Here is a 25,040-nt window from a genome sequence, read left to right on the forward strand (position 1 = left end):
TCAGAGAATCTCCAAAACAACTGGTTTCATCCTCTTGGGATCATGAACATCTGTGCAAATTTTGTGACAATGCATTTTTTAGATAATCCATTTGGGTTTATTGAGCCTCAGAAGAAGTAACATTACCCAACCTTTAAAAGAACACTTAATCCTTCAGTCTATCTAAAAAAAAAAAAAATCATAATCACCAAATTTGGAAATACACTTTTTATTAGACAGACACAATATGCAGTAAATGCATTATATGGTACCTGTGCGTGACCTACATAGATTTATTTCAAGCTCTCAAACTGTTAAGATAAAACTAATATTGCTCCTAAAAGGTCATTACAGTAAGTATATTTTTAAATTCTGTCTAGGAAACGTAACAGCAGTCTATTGTTGCCCATTAGTGTCCTCATTTCAGTTTCATCTCACAAAGCGTGTGCAGACAGCTGCTGCGTCTGTGCCTGAGAGCCTCTAAAACTATAAAGAACAGCTTTTTAGCTCTCCCAACATGCCTTGACCCTCACACGACTCCACTATAATCACCAGCAGGACAGTTGAGATGGCGGAGAGCTTCAAACATTGTCAAAATATAATTGATGATAAACTAAACACCACCTATAAACTCTGCCAGCAGAAGCTCTTTGTCGTCTGTAAACTCAAGGTCCTCTCTGTAGCCGATAGACTGCTCCGCCTGTTCAGGAGCCTCACACAGTCTGTGCTCCGTTCATTATCCTCCATCTGCTGTTTCACCATGCTGACAGTCTCCAACAGCCACAAACATGCACGGAGTCTAACATCACTCGTCTTCCAACTCTTTACAGACGTCAAAGTCACTGCAGTCGTGCCAAGCAAAGCCCTCTGTGCAGCACATGACCCCGAACCCCCTGCAACCAGTGCGTCACTCTGCTTCACCCCAGCTGCAGGTGCACATCCTGGGGCCTGTTCCTGAGGTATCTGGGTAAGTTTGCACAACAGATATTAGTTTTTATATTAATCCTTGTTACAGAATCTAATAATAACAGTGATACTGATATGTCTGCAGGGGTTGGATGGGGAGGTTGTTCATGTTTTACTTTGCAATGATATCCAGCTAGCAAATTAATCCTGCTCTTTTGGAACAGGAATATGGGTCTGCATTCAATCAGTCAGTCATTTATGATTGATCCTGATAAATATAACAATGCTATCATTGTTAATCAGATGCATGTCAGCATGCTGACGCAAACATCTCGCTCACAGCATTGTTATACCAAAGTACAGTCTCACAGAGTGGTCTCAACTACTGAATGAACTATCAATATCTGAGACAATTACAGAGTTACAGAGAGATCCAACAAATGTAGCCGAATTTGTCAATAGATTAGTATGTGCAAATGTGGTGAAATATGGCAGCATATTGCTACCACCTCGACAAAAGAATAATTTCTCAATTTCTTGTTATAACCATTGATGTTGATTGATGATGTGCTAACACCTGCAGACTACATTGGAATCTGCTCAGTGCTACATGAAGTTGCTCAGTGGTTCAGCTGCTATAAAATTACCTGGATGTTCGGCACTGCTTCAGCACTGCATGGCCCATAGAGCAGGCACAAGAGATTTCGGTTTAGCGCGCTTATAACTCGAAAGGAGATAAAATTACTTAATTGGCTCCTCTAGACTTTCTGAATGTTTCTGGACTGAATGGTATAAATCCTGACTTGAAGTGAAGTCATCTTGTGGGCGTTGTGATGCCTAAAAAAATGTTTCCACTGATTTACAGACATCTGTTTTGCCATGTTATTCAATGGAAGAAATGTGATGGTGATGGCGTAATTATACCGTTTCAAAGCTCAACACATTTCCTGGGGGACTGGTTTTCTCATCAGGCTTGTTCGAGATGACGCAGGCCTGTTCAGAATCAGTTACTAGCAATTGCTGCACAATGCATACCAGTTAAATATGTTTCAACTTGATCCGGCCTTGCTCTGACATCATGCAGATGCGGGCAACGATAACCTCACAAGATCGAGGCGAACACAGTTTTTTGAGCCAGGCGCAGTTGCTCTCCACCGACTGCAAGACCCAGGGAATGATGAGAAGCGTCTGGCTATCGCCTGATCAAAGAGCTGATTCGATCTTAGTTTTGGCCACGAACCACACTTTTTATGTAGTAAATACACATTTTCAGTGAAATTGTATTTAACACTGGATTGCAGAATATTAGTCTCATGTTGTGCAATGAAAGTTTAAAAAAACATACCATGTGGTGTTAATAATATCATATCGTCTGCAAACTACAGGTAGCGTACATTGATTCCAACAGGATATTAATATTTCTCTGACTTCCTGAACATTCTTTAAAAGTTGCTTGAAATAGAGCATCTTTGCTGAAAATGGAACAACTTGACGGCAGCTTTTTTCAGCACCCCCTTGCTGCTGCCACCTGATCTCACCCATGTTTCATCTCGAACGAGCCTCTTGAACAAGATCCTTTCACTTTATAACAGGACGTTTTTTTATGGCATTATTGCATATTTTCTCATCATGACCAGATATCACAGTATTCATTTTTACATTCAACTTTTTTTGTAGTACCAACATGTCTAACTGAATAGTTCACAAAATCTGCATACGTCATTAAAAGACACTTTTTCTTATTATAACATAAGTAGATAAGTTGTTATGGCAAGAAACTCTGACCCTCTGCGGATTTATTTTAATCACTCTACTTCTGAATAGTTCCCACCACTTTGTGTGGATTATGTGTGTAAAATATATGCAAAGTTGAGCGTGTGTTGTATGTGATTTTTGTATTAGCTCAAAGGCTTTAATCTATTTCTGTCTACTCAATGTAGTCGATAGGTATATCCCATTAGTATTGCAGTGGATGGCCTGTCAATTCAGCTCCTATTACTGCAAATTCCATGGGAGTAATTTGGCTCTTTCCATGAAATTATATTTGAAATCCATTCAAATGAAGATTTCCAGAAATGGGATCTAAAAGTAGAACATCTGAGAGATGTAAAAACAAGATTCAGTGGGATGTTAATGTAGCTGTGATAGAAAGAGAGAGAGAGGAGATGGGACAAGATAAGTGATCAGAGCTGATAAAATGGGATGAGATGTCTCAGCCCTTAAGGCATTTAGGTGTAGACTTTATCTCTCCATCTCCGCTGTATAGAGTGGTTTCTACTAACCAGCCTCAGGTGACAACAGCCAGTGCATTGATGATTGGGTCGATGTACAACAATAAGAAGAAAAAAAAAAATCAATTTGTTATAGTCATCAAGCCCACACAAAAACAACACGCTGAGAACTTCAGACAGAAGAACACCCGTGCAAAAATACGTGATTAATTTAATACACACTGGTGTTTTGCCTTTTAATTTGCATGCACGACTGCAAACACTTACGCATGTTAATTTAAAGAGGCCTGAGAACACTGGAGCGCTTTAACCTTCGATGGCTCTGCCTCTGCTTCAGAGGGCCATTGTCCATGTGTCTCTATTATCCTGCTGGTCACGGTTCCCCGGCTCTGCCCCCACTCATATGGGAGATATCTGTAGAATAATTCTACCTGTCTGTTCCTATCTCCTTCTCCCTCCTTCTCTCCCCCCCGTCTCCCTCCCTCTCTGTGTGCGTGACCTTTCTGCATTCCTCTCCAGCTGACCTTGGTGTCCTGTCAGCTCTTTCCTTTTCCCCACCTCACACTACTAGCTGCTCCCTACCACCACCCCCCTTAACCAGCCCGTGCCCCTCATTTCCACCCCCTACCGACTGCTCCTTCCCTCCCTGTCCCTTGGTTCCGCCCCCTGGATCACTTGGCTCCCCTCTCTCCTCCCCTCTTCGTTTCCCTCTTTGCTCTCTGCAGCTGTACATACTCTGCTTTTTAATTAGACCAACTCACTAGCTCCACCTCCGACTGCCTCCTACTCTCCGTCCCGTCCCCCCGTCTCTCCCTCCCATCCTTTGCATACAAGGATACAGGGGGGCTTGCATGGCGACACAGAGAGGAGGTCATGATGGAGAGATGCAGAGAAAAAGAGGGGGAGAGAGGGAAAAGGAGCAAGACAGGGGGAACTGAGAGGAGCATCTGAGAGGATAACTGCCTGTTTGCTCACTCTTGTCTTCTTGCTCCCCCTCCTGTCCATTCACTTCCACTCGCAGCACAAACGCTCAGACAGCTAGGTAGGCACAGCGGAGCTCAGAGCTCTGAGGGATGGATAAAAAGGTTCCCACGTGAAAAGGCATGAATCCACAGAAGAAGAGGAGGGTGAGCTAGAGGAAGAGCCAAACCAGAGAAGAGAGGATAAAGAGAGGAGCAGATGGACTCTGCACAGAGGAGAGGAAACGGTGTGAAGCGCACCGAGCGGCAGTGACAGAGAGGTGGGAATAAGAGCAAAACATGAACGCCAGAGGGATGGAAGAATGGGCTGAGGAGCTGTGAAGGAATAGCGGAGAAGAAGAGGAGCTTTTGTGGGAGAACGAGGCAACGCAGAAGGGGAAACAGGAAGCGAGAGATGTGGTATGTGTGACTCAGTTCTGTGTCCTGATGGGAGATAGTACAGCGATCTCCCCCATCAGCCTTCTCTCAGCATCACCATAGAGATAACCAAGTGAGAAAGATCAGAAAGGAGGACACATTTAAAAACATCATACAAGTATTTATTTTCTGCAGCATTTACTTTTGGCTGTTTTTTTTTACGTTCTGCTGAATCGTACGATGAAAAGAGAAGCAGTGCACGTCCTTGCATGCGTGCACGCACACGTGCATGCATTTTGTTTATGTGTTTGGCAGGTGTGTGTGTGTACGCGCACGCATTCATCCTGCCAGTGGGGGTGTGTTCATGTGCTCGTGGCGTGCTCGTGTTGTGAAATGTGTGTGTTTGGATGCTGAGATTTGCTTTACTGCAGGTGTGGGAGTTATTTTCCGAGATTGTGCAGCTTTATGAGAAGCTTTAAAGAGTGAGGAGCTTAGATTGGTGTGTCAGTGATGTAGCTTTGCAGATTCCAACAGCGTGCTTTCATTGCATATTTGTCATGAGCAGGACTCTGTGTGTGTGTGTGTGTGTGTGTGTGTGTGTGTGTGTGTGTGTGTGTGTGTGTGTGTGTGTGTGGTGGGGGTTTGTACGCAGAAAGTTTTAGGAGGAGGAGGAGGAACTGAGTGAGGGAATTCCATTTGTATGGATTTGTGTGTGTCTAAGCAAGGTCCAATGCATGCTGCTCAGGCTACAAGTAATGTGTGAAATTGTTAATGCATTTCAATCATGTGCTTCAACATTCACATTTGCACATCCTTCACGTGTCTCAATTAACTTATCTCGCGGCGATCTTGTCATCGACACGCATGATACAAATGTAATTGCACATGGACCCTCTCATGCATGCAGAATCAAACACACATGCATGCACTCACCACGCACAGGTGCACATTTTGCTGCGTGAAGAAGTGCTGTGCTGTTAATCCTGTGTGTCGTCGCTCCTGCTCTCTCACTCCCTCTGCTCTACACTAAACTATATTTCCCTTTTATCTTATCTCATCAGCGTGTCTTTTAAGGGGTCAGCTATCTTCATCTCCCAGCTTCCTCTTTCCTATTTAATCCTTTTTTCTCACAATGCTTATGAATCAGTCTTCTGTCTCCACCACTTAATTTCCTCTCTTTACTCAACAGAAGTCCTCTTTTAAACTTGTTCTTAAATACTTTAATGCAATGTTTCTCTCAACATCTTACAAATATTTCACACAAATCATTACTTTAAGTCCATGGTGTATTTTTAAGTTTTTTTGTGCAAATTGAAGCCTCACACATATAGGCAAGCAACCATGCACAGATACATGCATAAAGAAATGATAAAGTGCGAAAATACAAAAATAGTTATCACCCTCATCTTCATTATTAATAATAACAAAATCAACAAAAATGATAGGACAATAATAATAATAATAATAATAATAATGATAATAATAATGATAATAATAATAATAGTTAGTTAGTTAATTTTTCAATTTTCCATTTCAAATTGTTCTATTGTTTTTATCCATGTATTTTAGGTTGGATGTGGTTGGATTTTTCGATGTCCTTGACCCCTGCTTCATGGCTGCCACACATAGTATGTTAAAAAAATCCTCTTTTAAACTTTTATAGTCTTTCTCCACGCTTTGTAAAACTGTCTATCTGCTGGCCAGGTGTTGTCTTTGGACTGACAGCAGCTTGGCTTTATAGGTAACACGCTATGATGTACTCTCAGGACATTAGTTTGGACAGGAACATTACAGCACGACAGCCCCAGCAGAGAGTAACCCCCAGGGAGCGGGCCGCGCTGTTTGTAGCTACATGTAACGTGCAGCTGTGCACTGAACATGTCAGTCATGCCACCTGTTCTATTTTAGTGCTGATTTTACACGCAGAGACCTCTGGAAGATTTAACCTCTCTGAATGAGAGGGACAAAAGCCAGAGCATAAAAGAACTAACCAGCCGGAGAAACAAGACAATTACGCTGCACGACGCGTGCAAGAGAGCAAACAATGTTTACTCTGGCTTTCTTTCACAGATAACCAAACATCCTCAAATTTGCTCACAGTTGGCCAAGTATGCTTATCACAATCCATTGGCCTACATATAGGGATTTCATATTAGGCGGGGGATTTTGGTCAAAAGAGGACAGATGGAACAAATCATTTTTGGCACTCTAACTCTAAAAGTTAGAAGTAATCCAGCCATCCTTCAAGGAAACTTGAACAAGAAGGGTTGCTGGCCGCTCTGTCCTTTTAAGTGATGAGCTGGCCAGTGACTTTGCAAGCTGACATTTGCGTATGTTTGAGCATCATTGATGTTTAACCTTGAAGTATTTGCATTCGTTGCTGTTAGATAAATAGAGTATTGAAAATGGCACAAATTTAAAGAACCAGCCTAAGAGCCTATCAGCATCAAAATATTCACAACCCAAAGTTCACGTGTCTCATTCTGAAAATTAGACTGACTGAAAATCAGGAGCTCACTTATACAACTGTCTATCAAAACAAACCAGCATGCACCAACCTTCAAGTAATTTGTGCAGATTTCATTGTGACATCTGAAACTCTTTAGCCAGCGTCCTCTTCATTGCCGCCCACCTCTCTGCATTTTCAGTGAGTCGAATACACGTGAAAAATAAATGGTGTGCGAGGGGAAAAGGAAGTAACAAGACTATCAGATGAAAAACCTCTTAGTTAAAAAGAAACTGTTTAAACTAACCAGTTCATGCTCAAAACTGAAATAACCAGTTTTTTTTTGGGCCAGCTGGCGGCAGCAGAAACATGCTGTAAACACATAACTGATGAATAAGCTTATACATAGTTGTATATCTGGACTAAGTCCAACATTCAGACACTTTAAAAGGACAGTTCACTGCAAAATTAAGAAACAAACAAAACTATTTTTTTCTTTTAGTTGTAGTGTTATTTATCAGTCTAGATTGTTTTTATGTCAGTTGCCAAGTGCTGGAGATATTAGCTATTGAAATTTCTGTCTTCTCTCCAATAAAATGGAACTAGATGGCGCTCTGCTTGTGGTGCTCAAAACGCCAAAAAATACATTTTGAAAACTCAACAGCAGTGTCTCTTTCCAGAAATAATGACCCGGTTGCGTAACATAATTCACAGATCTTGTTGTGAGCAGTTTAATGTAGGAACTATTTTCTTACCACCAAACTACACCCACCGACTCACACTTTTCATCACAGTGCAAAAGGAAGTGTGCATCTACTGCTGGCTCACCTAGCACCACTGAGCTATATAACATTACAGCACAGCTGAGGAGTACACATTAGTGTTTACATATCATGCTGTCACAAGCATAAGTGTTTCATTCATGAGTACATGCACGTTTCCTACTGTGCATTGATACAGGTTGCAAGTGTAGTTTGGCAGAGAGAAAATAGATCCTAGAGTGAGATGTAAACATTAATGGTGTCATCCACAGCTGAGACGTAATGTTAGCTGCTCAGTGGTGCTAAATGAGCTAGCAGTAGATGCACGCTTCCTTCTGTGTGGTGATGCAGTTGGCCTTTATGGTTTTGTGGGAAGAAAATAGCTCCTACATGAAACTTCTAGCACCAAGCTCTGTGAATTATCTCGAGCAATTGGGTCATAAATTTCTTTCTTTGTTTCTTTTTTTTTGGCTCTTTGAGCACCACAAGTCGAGTGCAATCAAGTTCCATTGTATTCAGGAGAAGGCAGATATCTCTATGGCCGATATCTCGACCAAAACAATCCTGACTGATACACAGCAGCACACCTAAGAGGGAAAATATGTATTTTTAATTTTGGGGTGAACCGTTTCTTTAAGTTTTGTGGGAACTCCTAAGTGGAATTATTTTGCTGAATGTCTTGACCAACTAGTCCCTAACCATGACCACTAGAGCTGCATAACTGAAATGTGAGTCGGCCCACTCATCCACAGCGATAAGTTTATTTTGATGAAAAGAAAAAAAATAGTAGAACAGCTCTCTGTTCAAAGATGCAGATTTTCAATATTTAATACTTCCTCTGCAGCCAGTGCCTGGTGAAATATGGCTTTGTGTGACGGCTGACTGTAACTGGCCGAGCCGAATGCCAGCACATAGCCATAAACAAACAAACAAGCCAGCATTTACATCTTGCTGCTATTACACAAGTGTCTGACAGGAATAACAATGGTTGTGTTTCACTGTGTTGCCTCGGGTATATAATGAATTAAGAATCGTAATTTAATTTGTGTTTGTTTGTGTCATTTAATTTGCTGTTAAGCATGATCGGGCTTAAGATTTCATCAGTCAGAGGGAGCTGCATCAGTAACACTGTGTTCAGCTTAGGGTATCAGCACAGAAGGAATTTTCTCTTCTTAAGAGCAGATCCTAGACCAGGGATGAGGATGCCTTTACTTGCTTCTTTTTACTTATTTCTAATAACAATTTGTTAACCCGTTGAAACCTCGATAGACTTCAGTTTTCTTGTGCTGCGTCCAGACACATTCCAAAAGCATTAAAGTCTTTTAAACCTGAGTAAAGTAGTTGATTCCTTTTGAAAACATGAAAAGGGCATGACCAACTTGGCAAAAAAAAGCCCATCATCTAAATTACAAGAAATAAGCAAAAGAAGATGAAAAAATGACCTGAAAATTTGCTAAAACAGAGAGAGAGAGAGAGAGAATTATTAGAAAATGATCAAAAAATAGGGAAAATTATCCGGAAAATTATCTTTCTAATTATTAGAACTTTATATTTAAAATTATGTTAAAATTATGTTTTTCTTTTTAATTTTTTTTTTTTAGCATTTTTTAAGGTAATTTCCTTTTTTTTTTCCTTTCCGGTTTTTTGCTTTGGGTAATTTTCTTGTATCTTTTTTCTTATTTCCTATAAACTGGTCATTTCTTGTCAAGTTGCTCATCACCTTCTTTCCATGTTTTTGAAAGAAGTTGGGCCAATATGCTGAGGTTTCAAAGGGTTAAAGCTAGACTGTGGTTGACTTCTGCTTCAGCATTGCTTGTATATGCATGTGTTTACATACAAATCTGTGTTCCTGCCGAGTCCTTTATGGGCTTACATCTGCATTTTTTAACGTGCTGGCTGGTTTTATTGTTTCAAATAAAACCAAACGCCCCCCTGTTTGAGATGTCGCTGTGCTGCACACAATGCTTACCCAACAAAATATTCATCTACAGGAAACTCTCAAGGAGTTGCTCCTGAATTTGAGATCCCTTTGGACAAAAATGCAAACACCACAAAGGTTCCTGCGCATTTACATCTGCTCTGTGAGCTGACTTCATTGTAAATCCCTTTGACAGAGTGCAGGTATAACTCTTACCCTTCCCTTTTGCTCACAGGGGCCAATAACTGATCATATAGCTTTTCTTAGTTCCTCTCCAGTTCCCCCTTAAATGCCCTGACACGCTGATGCTCCTGATTTACCACTTCACTGAACCCTAACCATGACATTTCCTCTGCTGCCAGGGGTTGTTCCCTCCTGCTTTGCTCCTTGTCCCCCCTCCTCCGCCTCCTCCCTACCTCCGCCTGTCTGTCTCCCTCCGCCTCGTCTCCCTCCTACTTATTCAGATTCCTACTCCTCTCAGTTTGCTACGTGTCTCATAGCATCTCTAAATATAACCAAGCATGTCTACCTCCACTCCTTCCTCTTCCTCCCTGTGCCTCCTCTTCATCTCAGCGCTGTCTGACAAATTTAAGCGTGCCTAGACAATCCAATCTGACATGCCTTTACATAACAATTCAATCCACAGCACCTTCCACCGCCTCAACACAGTGAGGCCCAAAGGTGTGTTATTGGCGTGGATGCCGTTCTCAACATCCCTGAAAGAATATTATTTAATCTGCGCAATCTCGGCTTCTCTTGTTTTGCATGCATCAGATATGTTTCCCAGAGTCAGCACGGCTTAGCATAGGGAGATCAGATGTGACCTTAGAATTATCATCACACACACACACGCCCAGGGAAGAGGATAGGAGCCTATATTCACAGTAAAGCCTTCTCAGAGAGGTAGGCAGCTAGTAAAGGCGGCTGTGGTAAATCTTAAATAATAACCGAAAAGAGTTACGACCCTAGCTGGCATTATGCCGTCGCACACCTTCCTCCTCCTGCCTGGTGATTTATCTCTGGTCCTGCCAATAAAGCTCAACATGAAAATGTCACATGTTGGAAAGAGCTGGCCTCAGCCACAGGAGTTAGCCCATGCAGCATTAACAGGGTCCGGATTCATTAAGCTGTCAGCGTAAATTTTGATCTGAAGGTAGTTTGCGGGACGAGAGTGGCGAGGAAGGGGATGTGGAACCAAAAAAAAAAGAAAAAAAGGCAGCGGTGGGAGATTGCGGTAAAGCAAGTAGCAGTGAAAGAAGGAGGACAGATATAAGTGACAGTGGTGAAGGGAAAAAAGGAGAGAGGCAAGATGGAAGAAAGATAGAAAGAGGGTAGAGTCAGGATGACACCCCATAGAATGAGTAAAGGTAATGGTCCTGCGACTGGTGGATGAAACTCAGAGGAAAATCTGTCAAGGTGGATGTTGAAAGTAGAGTGTTTTTTACAACCAACCGGAGTGGAATGGGACACTAATGAAAAAAGAGAAGGAGTGGAAACATGTTTTTATCCAGAGACAAAATCATCAAGGTCGAATGGACAGTGTACATCAGTGATATGCTATTTATATACATTTGCTTTTGTTTGTAGCCTCTGTAGATCAGGATTCAACCCCCCTTAAGGTTCATTTATACTCCCTTTATGTACGAAAAAAGATGTATGTTGTAAACGTCACTGCCCTCATATCTCCATGTGTCCTTTATGATGGCACAGATACAGCCAATAGAAGACACTGAGGGCATGAGGCTACGACTGAGGAAGTCGTTATAATGTACCTTTTAATGGAAGCAGCTTTTTCGAAGCCGGTGGTTTGTTAGGCCATGAAATACAACGCAACGTTTGGACTGAGGAATCTTTTCACTTTTGCACCCCAATACCATATTATCATGATACTTTCTGGGGTATGCTGAGTAATGTGATTACATATATTACAATACATATTGCATTTAATTACCTTACTTTTTGTCTTTTAAGTTCAGTTTTACAGTCAGGTTATCTCACTTCAGTCATCTTTATTACTGCGAAATGTGTTTGGTGGACTGACAAAGCAAAAGATTTTATTATTCTTGTTGACTACCAAATGTTTGATTTGTATTTGCAATATTAATCATTTTTAGAATTAAAAATGCAAAAGCTCTGTTAAAGGAAAAATCCTGCAGTAAAATATTACATAAGTAAAAGTAAGTATGTATAATCAGGAACATTTACTCAAAGTATTAAAAGTAAAAGTACCTGTTGCAGAAAATCTTTGAAAACAAAACCACCCCAAAAAGTTAAATTGTTTAAAAAAAACAAAACTTAAATGTTGTATGTGTCAAAAAATGGTTGCCATTTTCTTAAAATTTATAACAAAACGTCATATTTAATCAACTCTTCGTATGGTTTTTTATGCAAAAATTTTGATTTTTAAAGTAACTAGAATTTTCAGATAAATGCAGTGAATCACAAAGTACAATATTTCCCGTTGAAATGTGAATTTTAAGTATAAAGAGTCATGAATAGAATAGACTCAAGTAAAGTAATCATACCTTAAATTCATATTTAAGTACAGTACTTAAGTTAGTGTGCTTAGTTACATTCCACTGCTGCACTGCCCCCATAATCTCGGACGGAGCCTCCTGTCAGTACTCTTGTGTTAATTTTATCAGTATTTGTAAATGTTTTCTAAAGGCTTACATATACGGATGAAACACAGCAGTGCCACTGGAGATTGCGGGGGCAGAGTTGTGTATTTCAAGCAAGATACGACTGTAATGGATGCCGAAGACATTTAAAAATATTGAAACAGCACTAATCAGTATTAAAGAGAAAAGAATTGTCGCAATGTACTTATTAGCCTTGCAGACCACCACCTGCTAAAACGCTGCCTCCATTAAAAGGTACATAATAACGAACCTCATCCACTGCCTCTTTTGCTGTTGTGTGAAACTTTTGACTCTGCCCTTTAGTGCCATCTATTGGCTATATCTGCGCTATCATAAAAGGCACGTGGAAGTATGAGGCCTATGACGTTTATAACTTTTGAGATAAACATATCCGTTTTTGTACATGAAGGGAGTGTAAATGAGCCTTTAGTGTTCCCCATTTGGTCCTCTGCAGCCCATCTGTACATGCTGCAGTGATAAGAAAGTAAAATGAGAAGGAATCCTGTGGTTTGTTTCCAAATCCATTAATATATCTGAGTGTGTATGGTTGATCCCCCCCCCCAAGGCTCTGTCAGCTGTGACTTTAATCATAATTAATCCTAATAACCATGTTTTTAGAGGGGTTGACGGTGGGGGCGCGGCTGTGACAAAGATCCTCCTCTTCAGAGCAGGGTGAAAGAAAGAGGGTGAAGAGAGGAAAACAGTGGACGTAAATAAAAGTGGCAGCCCCTCGGGTATCTCTCTCCCTAAATAACCTGGGAGCTGTGAAGGAGTCACTAATTACCCCTCCCACAGAAAGAGAGGAGGGGGGAAACAGAGTAACGGCCAGTCATACTCGCGCACAGAATTAGCCCGGGCCTGTCAGTGTCAGAGGCTATCACAGGGAGATAACAAGGCACAGATCCATAGATCGTGTAAGGCAAATGACAGCATCACGCCCGACTGCCAGTGGCTCAGACAGGAAATGGAAGTGATATATATACGTATCAAGGCCGTAGATCGTCAAAAACAGGCCGCGGAATCGGTGTGACGAGAGCATACTACTAAATACAGCGAGGCAGACAGACTGTCACACAGTGACCAGATGAATCAGAAAGGATGTCACCATGGCAGATCATCAAGGACTGATAACAGGGCCACAGACTGTTAAACATGGAGAAAAAGAAAAATCTGTAAGACACTCTCACATAAGGAATAACAGTCACAGTGTGCACCCAGGAGCTGGGAGAGTACTGAAAACCACCAGGGCTGCTGCTACAATACAGCTAACAGTAATGTCATGCATATGTACAAAAGACAGACATTAAAAAAGGGAGCCACAGAGAGAGGAATATCAAATACTCATAAGTATCCCCCTCAGCCAGTGTGAATGGGCTCTAATTATAATCTCTTTTCACTTGTTTTCATGGATATCACTGATGATATACCGAGTGATTTCCTATATTCTCTTTTTCTTGTGCCACCTACATCCTGTCATTACTTCCTCTAAATTTATGTCTACTTTCTTCCCCTCTGTGTTGACCCCGCTCTCATGCATTTTTAATATAGCTGCCTATCTTATATCTCTTTCAATATCCCAACGAACAAGCACATTGTGTTTCAGTGGGAATGCAATAATATGGGAACAATTACAGTCCCCTTTGTTTCTCTCTTTTCTTCAGGAACTCACACCGTCTTCAACCATGAGAGAATGAGTCACTGAGAGAAGAGCTGAGAAGAGGAAGAAACCAAGAGACTGATAAAATCAAAAGGGGGTGGGGGGGACGAAAAGTTGAAACAGATAGGCCATTATGGAGAAGTACGCAGACCCATCCGATACTTCGGCCATCCAATCTCCTGAGGCCCCAGGGGACAAAGCAGGTGGAGAAGGAGGCGCCGCCAAGTAGACAAGCCAATGTGATGGACACAGAGAGGATGGACAGGCTGCGTTTTCGTACTCGCTGCCTATTTGCCGGTAACCTCTCCGGCCTGATCGAGAGTTCGTCTCCCTTGAAAGTTAAAGAGAAGTAAGGAGCAAAAGTGCACAACTTCAGAAGACATGGGAGAGTATGGACACTTCTTACATGCTTATTTTAAGAGTATTTGATGCTGCATACATTTATTTTTGTATAAGGGTAAGATAAAGGCTAACCCAAAGAGGTTAGCATTCATCACAGTGATCTTTACTGAATTTATACTTGCTGTGCTTAATATTACTACACCTTGAACTGTGATTATGGTAATCCATCCTTTCTAGAGGACAATCTTAGTTGCAAAGGAAGTCCTTGGTGTATAGATTTGTGATAACCTGAGCAGCTGCACACAATCCTACAAAGAAGTTAATCTTATAAAGCCTGTTCTGTAATGAAACTCAGTCGATCAACTGTACAGATCTCTCACTGTTATAATGAGTATAAAGAAAAGGGGAGATCAGTTTCCTTGTTGACGCACTGACACAACTAGGCCTTCACCACATCAAACTGCCTGCAGAGCCTGTGGATGTTGGGGGAGCGAGAGACACAAGAGAAATGGTGAGCAAAGAGCCCAACCACTTGCTCACGGGCCAAACCAACGGCAAGAGCACCTTGGCGGACAAGCTGCCCGGGACAATGACTGTGCGGTCTGTGCTGCTCAATCGAGACTCCCCAGATATCGAGAGCCGCCTCAAGCGACGCCGCAACCGCACCCACCAGGTCCGCTTTAAGGACCTGGAGGATGGCAGCAGCAGCAGTGGCAACAGTGGAACAGGAGAAAACAATAGCCATCAGAGGCCTGCCACGGACTGTGACAGCCCACATCCTCTTCGCAAACACAGCAGCAGGTCCCCCAAGCCATGGACGGACAGGGACAGGCTGCGGACTCAGAGTCTACCTGGCCAAACTTCTGTGGTCGGGGCTGTGCGTGGGGACATGGCAAGTACTATAGAGGTGGTGGCTGCTTTCTTAGCCCGAGCACCACCTCATCCATTGACACCAGGTCCCACGCGTCGATGCTGGGTACCGCCACAGACTAACTCCCTAACCTTGCCAATGACACGCAGGCCCAGCACGAGCACCAGCACAGCCATCCAGACCTCCCCATGCCTGAAAAAGCCCCAGTCCCTTTCCTCCACTCACACACGCAGCCACAGCCTCGGGGACTCAGTGGGCATGGATGGGGATGACGAACATGACTCTCAAGATGAGTACCTTACGCACAACCACGTGTCGGTGCCTGGGTCCAAGGATCAGAATGGTCCTCCTGGGGACCGAGCTGTGATAGAACGGAGGTCTAAAGCCTCCAGGACAGACATTAAATCAGCTGTTAGTGTGGTCAAAAGCTCCAGGCACAGCTGCCCACCTTCAGTGCTTCACAACACTGAGCCATTTCACTGTTCCTCTGTGTCCTGTCGAGATGGCCCCAAGCGTCAGGGAAGCAGCACTCCCTCAGTAGTCAGGAGGAGGAAGCGGCTGAATCGGACAACAAGTGATCCTGGAAAGGAAGTGCACTACTGCACTACTCCCACTCAGACTGAAAGCCCCAGTCCTTCCCCACCACCCTCAAACACCAAACTCTGCACCACTCAAGTTCAAACCGAGAGCCCTTCCCAACCTCAAAAGTATTGCACCTCACAAAGTCAAACAGAGAGTCAACATAAATCTCCACCTTCGAGTGACAAACAATGCACAACTCAAATCGCCAACTCTCGTCCAGCCCTACCTCCAAACACTGAACAGTGCACCACTCAAATCCAGACAGACTCGCCCTGTCACTCTCCTCCAAATCATGAACCTTGCACTACCCAAACACAAACTTGCAGCCCCTGCGCTTCCCCACCTTTGACGGTATCACCAATGCAAACTCAATCTGAGCATCCAGTATCCCTACCTGCGACTCAAGACCCTCCTATCACCCAAATAACAACTGTGCCTTACTGTACCTCTCCCCCACCTACAAGTGCGCAGACCCCTGAACACTGCGCCAAACAACTTTGCTCCTCTCCAGCCAAGTCAGCTTGCGCTACCCCACCGCCACCCATAGCACTGACCATTCCTTGCTCCACTTCTGCACCTACTGTCGTCCAACACCCTATCCCCTATTACACTGTTGTGTCGCCACCAGCGACCCCTAGCACAGCTCTTGTCTGCTCCAGTCCTGCACCAACATACCCCACCCCAAACTGCACCTCCCCTACCCCAAACATAGTATCATCTGCTCCCCTAACCTGCTCCACCCCTACACCAGCTATAACCCCCAATGTGACATCCTTTGAGCCCACCAGACATCCAACTCCCACCCCAAACATAACACATCAGCCCCCACACAATGAATCCAACACTACGCCTTCAAATCTAACACCCTGTACATTTGTAACTCAGACTGCCCTGTCCTGCACCTCCATAACATATTACTCTACCACACATTCAGTTAGTCACCATGCCTCTCATCCTAATTCTACTACACCTTCTTATGCCACCCTCATACAAACCGTGTCTCATTGCAACATCCCATGTCAAGCTCTGCAAAATACCTCTTCTGCCAACACAGGCAAAACCCCATTCTCCTCCCCAGTCCCCAAACTAAAATCTTGCACTTCTCCGCCTCCACTTGTGAAAACGTACGTGTCCACTCTTCCAAATGCACAGCTATGTGCAACGCCAACTAAAGCTGTTCCTCTTTATTCTTCCACATTTCGTGCTGCACCACCATACACCCCCCCCTCTCAGGCGCCCTACAACGCTCAGGATAAGAGGGGCATTCGACTTCCACCTCCTCCCCCACCACCTCCACCTTACACACCGCGCAAAAAGGGAAACGATCCGCCAGGTCCTGCAATCCGAACACCCATGCTCAGGGCAGACAGCAAGGCCAGCAAGAAAGATAAAGACGAGGAGAAGGAGAAAAAGGAAGATGTAAAATGTACAGACTCACCCAAGCTCTGTGAGAGAGCCAGCTCTCTGAAGCACAGAGCTCAGACTCCGCCAGTTGCTGTGATGAAGGGAGAGAAGCAGTCCTCTCCCTCCTCTCCTGCCAAGGCCTGTTTTAAGTCCAGCTGTCTCAGCTCAGCCCAGGCTCAGCTTGGGGCGCTACACAAAATGCTCTGCTCAGGACCCAATGCTAGGCCCAACACCCCCAATAGCCAACACCCTCTCCCTCCAAACCAGCAGGGCTGCTCTGGAGCCAGGGGCTGCTCTGCTTCTGGGGAGCGGCCTACAGCTGGGCCCCTGACTGCAACCCAGGCTGACACACTAAGACAGGTCCAGGAAATTCTGGGAGGGTTGGTGTCTGGGGCAAGGTGTAAACTGGACCCATCCAGGGTGACAGAAAAGCTCCTGGGTCCCAACGGACCCCTGCACGATATTCGCAGCCTGCAGACGCAGCTTCACAGCCTGGAGGGGGTCCTGGAGACCAGCCAGAACACCATTAAGGTCCTGCTGGATGTCATTCAAGACCTTGAAAAGAAGGAAGCCGAGCGAGACGGGTGAGGCAATATTTCATTTTTTTCGGCAGTTAACATTTTAGGAATTGAAAGGTAACACCTGCACTCCATATCACAAATCTCTTTTAATCAACAACCTTTGAGCTCAGTCAGACCATTCTCAGGTCATAATACATACTAAATTACAAAATAGCATGCCTCCCATATTGCTATAAAATCATTAACATGCCACCACTGACATAAGTTGCTCTGAAGGCTTTTCACACTTGAAATTAATTAGCCCTGGGTTGACCTACGGCCACATTTAGACCGACTTTGGCCAGCCCATTGACACAGTGGAGATGCCAAGAGTGCCAAGAGTGCAGACAGCTCCAGCAAAAAAAGGCAATGTAACGTCGCTCAGCTTGCTGCTCTGGTGGCTAATCAAATGCATACAGGTCCATATTCATGGTAGATTACTTTGTAATGTGAACCGTATTTTTACTACAATCATCATGAAAGCAGATAACAGTCTCTTATAAAATCCTGTCTCATAGTATTTTAAACTACTGCTCAGTATTTTGGCCTCTGATAAGCCTTCAGATTCATGACTCTACTTCTCAAACCGCCTGTTCGGGATTGCATTTCTGTTACTCTTCCACCAAAATTAGTGAGCGTATGCTTTCTCATTGCCAGTAGACCAGAGCCAGGAACATGGTTCTGCAGCAGACAAGTTTGTTTTTCTGCTATTTTTACTGGTGCGTCACATTCACAGACAGGCTTGAAAACAGGTTGGTGAACATTAGAAAGCAGCTTACAGGCTAGTAAAAATGTTTGCTAAATGAGTCATTTGTCTCAGGAGGGAATGCTAAAGCCCCTTTACCACTGCACAAACCCCCCCCCCCACTAGCATTTGCTTGTATCTGGCTTTTGTATGCAGTGGAAAAGGTTACAATCAGCATTCACACTTGGGTCAAGTTACTCTGCAGTAGTCATGGTTATTTATCAGCTCTGGCTCCGATTGGCAGCGATGGAGATCAAAGAGAGATCAAAAAAGATCAAAAAAGAAGTAAACACTATGACATTTTCACTGGCATCTATATTGTTTTCTAGTGTTTACAACCGTAAAACAGAAAAAAGAAACAGTACATGTAATGGGAAAGGACTCTATAGCCTATTTTTAACAAGTTTTCCTGTATTTAATACGTACCTGCGCAGATTTTGGTTTAAAAAAATGGGGGGTATAGTTGTAACCTTTCCAATAAAATATGAAAGCCAGATATCAATGGTTGGTAGTGGGTGTTTTTGTGCAGTTGTAAATGGGGACCCTAACCCCATTGTCTAACAACACACCCACACCAGTGCAGCCTCTTGTGTTTGAATATTGGGCTGTTTTTCAGGATTGTCAAAGACTGAAATGACATCTATGGTTCACTGCTCACATTTTAGGCACTCAGTAATGATGTCGCAACTATTTAATTTGACAGTGAAATAAGAGACATATTCACAGAATTGATGTGAGAACTGTTTGAAACTCAATTCACACAAAATGATCTTAACTGTGTTTCAGGTGCTAACCTTGAAAAGTCAAAGGATAACCTCAGCTAGAGTGGGGTTTAGTGCAAGGCTCCACACTTAGCCCAAGAGTTAACTTCGGTAAAACTATTCTTGGGTCAACTTTCACAACACATTCCACATTTAAAAGGTTAAAAACTCTTCACATCGTAGGGTGGATGACCCAAAACCAGAGTATTATTTTTCACAACTTATGTCCAAGGTGGTGTTCAAAGGTAGTGCCAACAGTGCTGTGAAATGTTGCATAGCCCAAAGGGGTTTGGAAAGGGGTTTGTCTGGGTTTAAATGTTGTGTGAAAGCCCTGGGCCAAAAAGAGGAGCTATCCCACATTTGAAGTTGTAAATGTGAAATGACTGGGAGCCGTAGGCTAATGGAGCTGTAAACCCAGGGCTAAAGGGGGCTCTCAGCCTGGGGCCAAGTGTCGTGTGAAAAGCCATCTGGTAATCTGTGGCCAACTTTAGTCAGTCTTCAGTTAACTCTTATTAGATAGATAGAGAGAGATAGTGAGATAAAGAACAGCAGGACTATACGTAAATTATGAGTGTCTGGTATTTTTGAGACCTGGAAAGTAAATGTCAGCATGTAGCCTAAGTGCCTGCTGTTTTATTCCTAGATACTTAATTTCTCAAGTGAGAATGTGTTTCTCTCCACACACAAAACAAAGGAGGGGCACACATTATAATGCGATCATAGCTTTTCACTAAAAGATTGTCTTCTCTCTCCTGGAGTCGGGTAGACAATTGGGCGTTGTCTGCAGAATATTCCTTAAAAAAGAGGAATATTCACAACCCAGCTGTAATAACCTCGCAGCATCATGTGCTGTGAACATTACAGATAGATGATTGTTGTGCCTAAGCTTTGCTGTGTTGTAGCTCCTCTATTTATAGCCAGTCCCAGCATTGTAAGCATTGTAAATACTTTGGCAACAAAGCCGTGCGTGCAACGTAAATTTGGTGAGAATGAGAAGGCAAGAGGGACAGATGTGGGTAAGAAGGCAGGGGAGCATCTGTAGTTATTTTATTTAGTCTCATGTCAGTCATGCAACTCTTGATCTCAACTCAACAAGATTGCTGTCATGTCAGACCACAAGGAGCAATTTGGGACTCGGATGCACCCGTTTCGCAGCAGCTTTTTCCTACTGCATGTATGCAGCAGACGCGTATAGATAGGAATCTGCATTTGGCTGTTATCATGTTGGTGGCTTCAGTTGTGCCATGCCTCTTAGTGTAAACCCTTTACCATTCTCATCAAGTCTTTAATTAATCTGCTTCCTACATCGTAAGCTGCTTAGTAATTTCTCCCCGCCTTATCACACAGAAATAGTACATGATGTGGGGACGAGAGAACTCTTGCGATAGACATGGACGGATGTGTGTCTATGAATCCATGGAAAGACTTGACTGAAATCCGAGCAGCGTAATCCAAATCACACACTAATGCCAAAACTACGCCTTGCACAACATGTGACGGCACAGCCTTCTGTCTAATAAAGTGACACATCTTGCGTGTTTCAGTGTAAGAATTCAGTGATGGGGCTAAGTCTAATGCATGCAGACTTGACTTTTACCTCATAAGCATTGTTTTATGCCTGGAGTGATATGGTGACTCATGGTTTTACGTAACAGCCGGAGCCTGTTGGAAGGGGTATCGTTCATTAAAAAATGATCAGGGGTGATTTCAGAGTAGATTGGTGTGTTTGCAGGGATGTGTGTGTGCCAGGAATTCGGCTCAGGGAAACGATAACCTGAATATGTCTTTGCGGGCTCACACAAACACACACACACAAAACGTCACTCTTTTACCCCTGATATGTCATCTCTGTGCTTTTCAACAGAAGACATTCATACAGGACCGGACAGGACATTGAGAACTGTGGGACCTGCAGGGACTGCGCCTGCATCATCTACAGGTATGTGGATGGATGTGCGAGTGAGAATTTTTTTTGCATATTTATCGCTTCCTTTACATGTGAGCACTGAGAGTGCAGTGCGTGTCACAGCACACAGTTATGTGCATCACTCTGTCATTTTGAATCACGTCAGTTTTGGGAGTTCAGCTTTATGGCTCGGTGGGATTGCCGTTCTGCTCCGTGTGACAGCACAGCACTTTGAGTATGGCCACTCATGGCACAAACACCGCTGCAGGTTTGATCACTTAACACAGTTATTATTTATTAAGACTCATCACACACACACTCTCTCTCAGATTTAATGAGGTGAACAACAACAACACAGATTTAAGTTTGTGTGCCCACTTGGTTTCCTCCCTCCCTCCTCCTCTGCTCGCCTCATTTTTCTACTCTCCTTATCTCTCTTTTACACACACAGATGCACCCAGTGTCAAACACACAAACACACACACGCAGAGTTACTGCATAATCATTCCGCTGTGAGATTTGAATTAAAATCAATCAATTAATAAACAGGATTTCACACTTTACAGGAGGGGGAAGAAAGGCAAAAAGAAAAGTGTGGATTGCTATGAAATTGAAATCCCTGCCTCTTAGTTGTAAATGTCAGAATTGCAAAGAGAAAAGGGAGGGGGGTTATTAGAGGAAGAAGCAAATCTTGCAGAGGGAGAGGAGAAAGAAACAGTGGAGAGAAAGGAAGAATAACATTCAGTGCTTACATGTACAAATATCATTTGATCATCACTGGATTAAACCTGGAAAGCCTGACGCATGGAATAAGTGACAGAGAATTTTATATCTATCTTTATTTAAAACTGGAGGTGTGAAACCTTTTGACCGAATTACAAAGAGGTAAATGGATATGCACTTCTGTAGCACTTTTCTGGTCTACTGGAAGTGCTTTTACGCTATACATGTCAAATTCACCCATTTACACATACATTCATACACTGATGGCTGAAGGAAGCATACAAGGTGCCACCTGCTACTCAGTTAACCTGATACCTAGAGATGCAGACTGCTGGTGATTGAACCACCAATTCTCCAATTAGTGGATGACCCGCTCTAGCTCCTTAGCCACAGCTATAAATGAGATTTCAATTTGCACTTATATTTTTCCGTATCATATATTATACATCCGACTTTCACAGCAATTTATTTTTCTCAAGTGAGCTTTTCATAGAGACAGAATTATGCAATGTAAATTTCCTCTTTGTTTATTTGTTTTTTTAAATTGATTTGTTTTATAAATGTACATATATAAGATATTATTTATGCATATATAGTGTATTTATACTGTACGTTTATATTGTAGATATATCGATCTATTGCATTTTTCCGCATTTAGTTATTTTATTTATTTATTGCAAGTGGCAACTCCAGGGTTAAAAAAAACGAATTAACAAATTAATTAAAAAATTGTGTAGTTTCTTAAATGGCCACTTGAGGCTGGCTCCTGAAGCGAGCCAGTACCCCATAGACAGCCTGGAACAAAAAAAAAATGTTTTGGTCTCTTTTGCTAATTTTAACATTCATGATGTGAAGTGTACGGGTTTGCATTTTTATACAACTCATCCGTTTACATTAATTAAGGCTTGAAGTTGCACGTATTTAAGGGTGTGGCTGCATCACCACAGTCTGTGAGTAAGAGCCACCCTTATATACTTTCATGTAGGGGAGAGCAGTGTGTCAAAACTTACAAAGTGAATAATCAGTCTGCTAAGGTAAGAGCTAATGATGACCCAGTGGCAACTGTTTTTGCTGAAAAATAAAGCCAACATGGAAGTGCCAAAAACTGTAGTTTTTTGAATGGCCATTTTACACTAGCTCCTAAAGTGAGTCAGTCCCCATAAACCCCCATTTTACAATACCTAACTTAACAGTAGAAATAATCATGTTTACAGCCTGCTACAAAAAACAGTTTTGGTCCCTACAGCTAATGTCAACATTCATGACAAGCGTACACGGGATGTTGGTTTTTTTTTAAATAACTCACCCATTTACATTTAAATAAGGCTAGGAGTTCCGCATATTTAAGGTTAAGGCAGCCTTTCTGTGAGGTGTCACCACAGTCCATGAATCCTCCACAGCTCCACCCTCTCCTCCAAACATGGTCACTTCTGGTTCCAAAAAATTAAGATGGTGACGACTAAAATGCTGAACTCACGGTGGCTTCATTCATTGTTTTTATAAAGTCTATCAACTATTATAGTCATCACTATAAAGAGTGTCTGGCCTTTAAATCCGTAAACACATCTGCTGTGACATACTGTATACACACATTTTAACAACAAATTAAAGCTGCTTCAATCAAGCAAATATGTCGCTTAAAAACTGGTTAAAAAAAAAAGTGCCCAGGAGCTCAGTTGGTAGAGCGGGCGCCCCATGTACAGAGGCTTTATCCTTGCCACAGCAGCTACAGGTTTGACCCCGACCTTGACCCTTTGCTGCATGTAGTCACCTCTCCCTCCCCCCTTCACACATAAACTATCCTATCTGAATAAAGGCAAAAAAGCCAAACAAAACGCAACAACTTTTAACTTCAACAATATTAGCCAAATGACTGGATTGGTAAGTCATGTGAGTCCCAACCAGGACCCCAGGAAAACTGCTCAGCCATGCAGCTAATTCTTCTCAGTGGCCGCTCATGATATTACTGCAAAAATATCCCCTGTTGCCCAAAAAGCACTTTACCCATAGACCGCCATTGTAAAAGAGACGTCTGTAAAACTGGACAGCACACCTTAATCTGTAAACAAGATCAATTATGACTCTTTATGTCATGAATCTTTGAACAGTGGTGGATATATATTTGTGAAATAGCAATTTAAAAATCTGTCATCACAATGTTAAAATCTATGAGCCAAGCTGGAAATTACGGATGGGGCCAACAGGAGAAACACCACATACTCAGTGAGCCACATGACGCAAAAGTAAACTGGTAAACATGTACCACATTGTTTACCATAGGTTTTTCAGGTCATTATTGATCTTGTCTCAGAAACAAATGGTGTTGTACAGTTACTGCAGTACTCTGATGATTAAAACTCTCATGTAAACACCTTACAGGGGTTATGTCAAATTATGTCATAAATCTGAGGAAGCATAACCCAATTAAAGGGCCAAGATTCATCATCAGTCTTCTTAATTGTGGACCGGAGCTGTGAAATGTGGCGTGTATACAGCTTCGACTGATTGCTTTCAGTGATTTGATTGTGCATGCTCACCTACTCGCTCATTTATTATTTATTATTCGGTAGCGCTAATAAGGTGTTTCCTGTAGCTACAACACATCCTCAACATTAACCTGATTGTCGAACAAATTCAATTATTGCCGAAGTTTAAATGACTATATCCCATATATAAATGATTCATTCTAATTTGGTTATTTTCAGTAATTTATTTATAGTGCTTATGCAAACTTCCTCAATCAAGAAAGAGAGAAGAAGAAGAAGAAAGGCAGTTGGGGACGACGAGGAGAAAGACAGTTGAGGATAAGAGGGAAAAAAGATCTGTGAGAAAAGATGTGAGATTTAGAAATGAGAGGAGAGAGAGGGAGGGCAGAAGGAGAGAGTGAGAAGCCCAAAAAGAAAATGATTCATTCAGAAACTAAATACAGCTTCATCTTGAAAGATCAGAATATTACAGCGCGGGTTTACTGCTCAGGAATGTCGGTATGAAGCAGCGATAGTATCTCATCTTGAAGAAAGGGAATAAGAAATACAGATGATGCCTGGCGTGAGAAATATTACACTTAATATCACAGTGCTCAATCCCAAGCCTCTGTTTTATGGTCAGATGATGACTTATCGCTCCATCAACCTGTCGAGTCGACATGCTTCTTTCATGTGTGACAAGAGGATTTTCCAGCCTTAAAAGGGGAGGAGATTTTCTTTTCTTTGAGGCTCAAGTTGAGCTGAGTCTAAAAAAAGAGAATTTGGCAGCAATAGAGAAGAAGG

The 25,040-nt window shown here is 42.6% G+C and overlaps 1 protein-coding gene across 3 annotated transcripts in view; it reads left to right on the top strand.

Annotated features, from left to right (window-relative positions):
• The window catches only part of LOC121960073 (uncharacterized), a 112,189-nt gene that overhangs the window by 62,200 nt on the left and 24,949 nt on the right, over window positions 1–25,040 (top strand). The window contains exons 2-4 of one of the 3 annotated variants that reach the window (XM_088071221.1): window positions 810–946; window positions 13,882–17,660; window positions 21,007–21,081. In XM_088071221.1, the coding sequence (XP_087927347.1) occupies window positions 14,728–17,660; window positions 21,007–21,081 (3,008 nt within the window). In that variant the 5' untranslated portion in view covers window positions 810–946; window positions 13,882–14,727. Of the gene's footprint in view, window positions 1–809; window positions 947–3,909; window positions 4,496–13,881; window positions 17,661–21,006; window positions 21,082–25,040 lie in introns of those variants that run through there. The other 2 variants (XM_088071222.1, XM_042509672.2) reach the window with 2 other exon arrangements.

The sequence above is a fragment of the Plectropomus leopardus genome, chromosome 20 (genome assembly GCF_026936395.1).
Source record: "Plectropomus leopardus strain MGB_pleo_1.0 chromosome 20, ASM2693639v1, whole genome shotgun sequence".
NCBI lineage: Eukaryota > Metazoa > Chordata > Actinopteri > Perciformes > Serranidae > Plectropomus > Plectropomus leopardus.